We start from the raw sequence: 6,360 nt of genomic DNA, 5'->3' as shown, positions 1-6,360 counted from the left end.
TCAGAAGCAGACACACACAGCTAAACACTGAGCCTAACTAATAGAACCCAGTTGCAGAGAGGGAGGAGTGATGAGCAAAGGGGTGGAGACCAAGCTGGAGAAACCCACAGAGACAGCTGACCTGAACAAGGGAGAGCTCATGGACTCCAGACTGATAGCTGGGAAACCAGCATAGGACTGACCCAGACCCTCTGAACGTGGGTGTCAGTTAGAAGGACTGGGCAGTCTATGGGCCCTCTGGTTGTAAGGAGTAAGGTTTTTCCTCCAGCCACCTGGTCTTGACCTGCTGCTGCTCCAGCCCCAATTAATACACCAAGAATCTGTATTTGATATTATGCTGTTGGCCAGTTACTTGTTTCTTATTGGCTAGCTCTGTCTTAAGTATTAACCCATTTCTATGTATTTTCACGTGGTCTTACCGAGAGCAGAGGAATGGCGGTTCTGTTCTCTCCAGACTCTCCATCTTGACTCCTCCTTCCTACTTCCTGTTTCCTCCTTGTCTCCTAGTCCCTCCTATCTTGTTTTCCTATTGGCCAACAGTGCTTTATTCATTAACCAGTATGAGAAACATATATACATAATGGCATCTCCCATCATCTGGTAGTGGATCAGCATTTATCCCTAGTATATGAATGGACTTTGGGAGCCCATTCCACATAGAGGGATCCTCTCTCAGCCTAGACACATGGGGGAGGGCCTAAGCCATGCTCCAAATGATGTGACAGAGTTTGAAGATTCCCCATGAAATGCCTCACCCTCCCTGGGGAGCAGAAAGGGGATGGGATGGGGGTCAGGAGTAGGTCAGGGGGGAGAGAAGAGTATATTACTATTTGAAGTGAAGGTGACAGGTGGACATAGCCCAATCCTTGAGAAACAGATTTAATCATAAACGGGAGTGAACCTAGTTTATCTTTACCATAACATGACTTTCAAGCGAAGATGGAGGCAGGCTGGTTCATCAGGTCACTTTGCAGTAGATATCAATTAACAAAGAGACCCACCATAGGTCACTAAGCAAAAAGCAAAAGACTACAAATTGTTTAATTCTAAATGGGACATTTATATCCCATACCCTCCTCTCCAAGGCTAAGGGATCACCAAGGAAGAGGAGATGGGAACATTGTAAAAGCCAGAGATGGTAGATGACTTCAGAGAAACTGTTTTTCAGAAACAACAGGACAGTTCTACATATGATCTTACAGCAGCTGTGTAGCACGAACAACATCTGAGCAAGACCAACCTAGACAAAAAGCTCTTTGTGGAGAAGGAAGGGGAGGGTGGATCCTGAAGCCCCTACCCCTAGCTCAAGAGCTATTGACACTTGATGGCTTCTGGGAAAGGAGGGTAAGTTTCTTCAAAGATGTAGCCCCCAGGAAGCTACCCATGATCTGGAAGATGCTGGAAGATGGCCCTCTATCCATACATATACTGACAGCAATAAGTGGACTCAGTCGCTTTAAAAAGTAAAAAAGAAGACATGAAATTGTGAGAGGGGCTAAGATGAGGTAATGGGGGACATTTTATTTACATATGAAATTTTGAATGCGTGTGTGTGTGTGTGTGTGTGTGTGTGTGTGTGTGTGTGTGTGTAAATTTTAGAAGGACGCGTATTGGGTAGAGGATGCTGTTTTATGTCTGTGCTGAGCATGCCATCCTCCTAGACCCTATATGTTCCCAACATGGAAGTTCCTGAAGCCATCTGGGGGACAGTTTTCTTACAGGTTTCTTTACACGACTACACGAGGAAGTGGTCATTGATGGTGAGCCCCCTTCACCTCTCTCTTCTCTGGAAGCTGGGAGTAGAGTTGAAAGCCCTGGGCTACGTAAGGATTGGTCGGTCTTTCTTGCACCAAGACATCCTCGCCACCCCTTTCACCTAGACAGCGCAATGGTATTAGGAGCTCTGTATCGGGACCGGAGACAACAGCCATACATGCTTCTTTATGTTATCCCACACCGCCTCAAGGTGTTTATGGAAGCATTAAAAGAAAAATATACATTTAAGGGGAGTTTAAGGGGGAGGGGTGTACATGGAAAGAGTTGAAGAGAATAAAGAGAAGGGTGAAATCATATTATATTTTAATTTCAAAAAAATAAAGGAAAAGGTCTAGCAGTGTTTCAAAAACACTCTTACGTTGTTGCCTTCCTAGCCATTTCCAATTCCCCTTTCTATTGTGTACTCTCCATGTTCACCTAAGATAGTCGCCAAGAACCTCTGAGAACCTCTGATTTGTTCTTTAAGGGTTGTTTAGCAGTTTACTGCTTCCCTAGGGAACAAGTTTACTTAGCCCTCCTCTCCTGGGAGCAAGAGTTCCGGACCTTGCTACTCCCTCTTCCCTCCAGGAGGATTTTACAAAAACTAGGGAAAACTGATTGGCTACAGAGCTAACCCCATCTCTTTCTGGAGATAATCTTTTCTTTCCACTGGTTGTGAACTCCCATAAGAAAAAAGGGTCAGTTTGTGCTTTGGGGAGGGTTTGTTTGTTTGCTTGCTTTGCTTTGTTGACCCTTACTTCTTCAAATCTCTGCTGGCAAACTCTTGCAGGTTTAAGCACTTGAGGTGGGGTGAGGAGGAGTACCAACTTCACCCTATGCCTTCACCTCTTGCCTCTCCTAGGAGCAAAGACCAAACTAGGGCAAGTCAGTGAAACAAGGCTGTCCTTGGATGCTAGCAGGAGAGCTCCCTTTCCAAACAAAACACCTCCCTCCCTCCCTCCTATGGCCCCTAAAAAGTCTCCTCTCAGACGACAAACGCTTTAAGCCCCACTCGGTTTATTTGAAATCCATGTTTAGGTCCCAGCATGTGGCAATGTTCTTCACTCTGATGACACTTTTCGTTTCTAATAATAGAGCAGATGAAGTAATATTGCAATTGATGTTCCCGGGAATTTGATTGGATAAGTGCATAAACTGTGGAAGGGAAGGAGATTGTATGGACGGATCACATTAGTATTCCTGTCCTATCAATGTGCGGGGCCGCGACCAACGTCAGCCGGACCGACTCCGTGCGTCTGCCAGTCCCGCCACGGATTCATCTGCGATCCTCACACACACCAGTCAGCAGAGCCGAGGGATCGAGGCGGCCGATTAGCGCCAGTTGCCTACTGCGGAGCAGCTCGCCCCTTCCAGGCCTGGCGACCAAGGAGGGAGGGAAGAGGCGAACCGCGCACTGCTGCGGGAAGACACCGAAGCAAGAGCGACTCCCCCTCCCGCCCCCCACCTTGCAGCGCAGGCTTTTGAACGCAGCTTCCCCCATCTGAATGGAAACTCGGAACCGCCCGGCGGCGCGTTCCTCCTCGCTCAGCCTGTCAATCCATGCCGAGAGGAAGGCGGTGCAAGCCCTCGCCAGCAGCATCCAGCTCCCGGGACAGGGCCGGCAGCGCTGCTGAGCAGAACTTGATCGCGCCTCTTCGTCGCTGCTAGTGGAAGCGATGCTGCACCGCACAGGCAGCGCTACCCCGGCTCTCCTTCAAGCTGAAGGTTACCCACCCGCGCAGCCAGCCGCAACCTTGTGAGCCGCGCGCGCCTCTGGTCCGGGCTCCGGCTGCTCCGCGGCGGCGTGCAGGGGCAACCACCGGGCCGCCCGCGCCGGGGCGCACTGCACCAGCGGCTTTGGCTTGGTGGATGTGTATGCATGAGTTCTGCACCGAATGGGCGCAAAAAGCGCCCCAGCCGGTCCACCCGCTCCTCGATCTTCCAGATCAGCAAGCCTCCGCTGCAAAGCGGGGATTGGGAGCGCAGGGGCAGCGGCTCCGAAAGCGCCCACAAAACCCAACGAGCCCTGGACGACTGCAAGATGGTGGGTGAAAACTGCGCCTCCCCCCCCCGGGGGGGTTGTGGGAATGGTGTATCTTAATCGTTTGCTTGAGTGCCAGCCACTCCCCACCCTCAGCCTCTCCATGCCGATCACGTGCATGGTGTACTATTTTTAAATCTGCACTCCCCCAGATGCGGGGTGACACCCAGGTCGAAATGGCCCTGCCGAGACTAGAGTCATGGGTCTGGATCCTGGGAGTGAGAGGCTAAAGGTGATATCACTACCCCTGCATGAATGGTAGAAGCGAAACGGGTGAACAGGCTGGCTCGCCAGGGAAAGAGGGTGGGGGTGCGGCTTTGTGGTGACACAGGAACAGACCAGCCCAAACAGAGGGCAGGAGGGCTGCAGAGGCTATGAGAGGTCCCAGCGCAGAGGACAGGACGCGCCAGTCTTTCCGTCAGGGTCCAAACCAGGAGCGTTCAGTGGCCCGGCAGGAGGTGAAAGGTTTGCCTGTTGTGTCCTACTTGCGTTTTTCTCCTGTGCCGCTTCAAATCCTTACCCTAGCAGTGGCAGAGAGAGCATCTATTCCAGAGACCACAGCATCATTCTCTAGTGGCCTGGGAGTGGCTTGATAGCTTTACAAAGATGTTCTTGCTCTTCAGAAACCTACTCTAAAAAGTGGGGGGCGATTGGGACTGCAATTGGGACTGCATGGCTAGCTTGCCGAGGGAAAACAAACGTAGGCTTTGGCTAAAGAGACTTGCTATCCTTGAGCCTTCAGCTTTAAACTGGTTCCTTAGTCGGAGATCTGGGGTGCCAGGCCAGACAGAGGTCAATGAAATCTCTGTTTATGTACGTGAAAAATAGTTAAGTTTCTGATAAGTGAATGTTTAGTGAAAGAAATTGGCTTGTTTTCCAGCTTGTCCAAGAGTTCAACACACAAGTGGCCCTCTACCGAGAGTTGGTCATTTCTATTGGGGACGTCTCGGTCAGCTGCCCCTCACTACGGGCGGAAATGCACAAGACAAGAACCAAAGGCTGTGAAATGGCCCGTCAGGCACACCAGAAGCTGGCTGCCATCTCAGGGTAGGACACTCTGAACTTTTATCTGGTAATTTGTGTGCATGGTGCGTGGATGCTGGCAGAATTCTGTGGTAACAAGCCTCGGAATGACCTCTCCAATCATCCTGAGATGAGTGAGCCCTTAAGAAAAAAGCTGTGCTACTAGGATGACAGGCAGGCAGGCAGGCAGACAGACTGACAGACATACATACAGACAGACATACAGACAGACATACATACAGACAGACAGACAGATATGTATACACATGTGTGGTTTTGGTCATTCACTGACTTTTAAAAAGTTAACTTTCAGTTCATTGACAGGAATTGAGAGCTTACAGTTTTGATGAGGGGAATGTGTGAGCATTAAAGTTATATCATTGTGTTTGAAGCTGATTTTATAATCTGTTACTGGGCAAAATGCTGGAGAGAGGGAATCTCTGCTAAACCTCACATTTAGTTAACTATGCCATGTGATATGTCCCTATGGTTCTACTTAAAGTGAGTAAAATAAAATCTTGGGTAAAAATTGCATCCATTCCTTTACTAGGCATGAAAGGGAATTTTTGATACAAGTAAAGGTATTTTGTTGTTGCTGATACTTGTTTTGTTTTTCACGTTGGGGAGATAGACAAATTTGAGTTAACATCAACTAGATTTACCCCATCACCCCTCATCTTTTTTATTTATTTTCATGACATTTATGGATTCTCAAATCCATCGAAGATGTTAATAGAGTAAATGAAAACTCCTTTTCTGGGATCCCATCGACTTCATCTGGACCTCAGTATCAAGGAAAGAACGAGCCATTTGCCAACAGGTGCTGTTATCAAACTAGGTACACCAGGAGTTATTGTGGGAACCCTTGCATGGACATTTTGAGCGCTTAATTCAGTCCTGATCTAGCCTTTATCCTGTTTTTGTTTTGTGAGTGTGGCTTTATCACAAGTGTGGATACATCTACGCACCTGATGAGGCTGCAGAACAATCACTTAGGAAACAGAAGTAATACCTTTCTTTCCCATCATCGTCAATGCCGATAATATACAACAACATTACTGACGTATTAAGTGAGAAAATCATGTTACTTTTTTTTAATTTCCTCATTTATGTTTGACAATAGGAATTTTATTTTGTGAAAAATATGTTTCCTCGTTTCCTTGACGTGGGGGATACACAGAATACCATGCAAACCTCCTTTATTTTGGAGTAATGTGAAGGAAATTTATCCTTTTCTATTACGCTGTATTTAACAGACAGGAAACCTGGAAAGTAATGGAGAAATAGGAGCTTCAGTGTATAGCTGTAACAAACACCAGGAACAGCAAGATGGAGAGTGAAGTGGAGTGATGGGTAATTGAAAAGCAGGGAAACACTGACTGGGTGGAAAGGGGAGACAGGTATGGACGGGAACTCGATGCTCATAGCGAAAAGTCAGCATCTCCATAAATTCAAGAAGAGCCTCTTTTAGGTGAAACTCATAATGAGAACATATTCCGTTCAGAGAGAGGGGCTGGAGAAATGAGCAGGACTTCAAGTCA

The 6,360-nt window shown here is 47.9% G+C and overlaps 1 protein-coding gene across 2 annotated transcripts in view; it reads left to right on the top strand.

Moving 5' to 3' along the window:
* Positions 1 to 2,884: 2,884 nt before the first annotated feature.
* Rgs7bp (regulator of G protein signaling 7 binding protein) overlaps positions 2,885 to 6,360 on the top strand; it is an 82,464-nt gene continuing 78,988 nt past the window's right edge. Inside the window, exons 1-2 of one of the 2 annotated variants that reach the window (XM_051182889.1) lie at positions 2,885 to 3,799; positions 4,677 to 4,843. In XM_051182889.1, the coding sequence (XP_051038846.1) occupies positions 3,635 to 3,799; positions 4,677 to 4,843 (332 nt within the window). In that variant the 5' untranslated portion in view covers positions 2,885 to 3,634. Of the gene's footprint in view, positions 3,800 to 3,891; positions 4,029 to 4,676; positions 4,844 to 6,360 lie in introns of those variants that run through there. The other variant, XM_051182890.1, reaches the window with a different exon arrangement.

This window comes from Phodopus roborovskii, unplaced genomic scaffold (assembly GCF_943737965.1).
Source record: "Phodopus roborovskii unplaced genomic scaffold, PHOROB, whole genome shotgun sequence".
NCBI classification, from domain to species: domain Eukaryota; kingdom Metazoa; phylum Chordata; class Mammalia; order Rodentia; family Cricetidae; genus Phodopus; species Phodopus roborovskii.
Note: the sequence above shows the minus strand (reverse complement) of the source record. Positions and strands in the feature narration are given on the sequence as shown.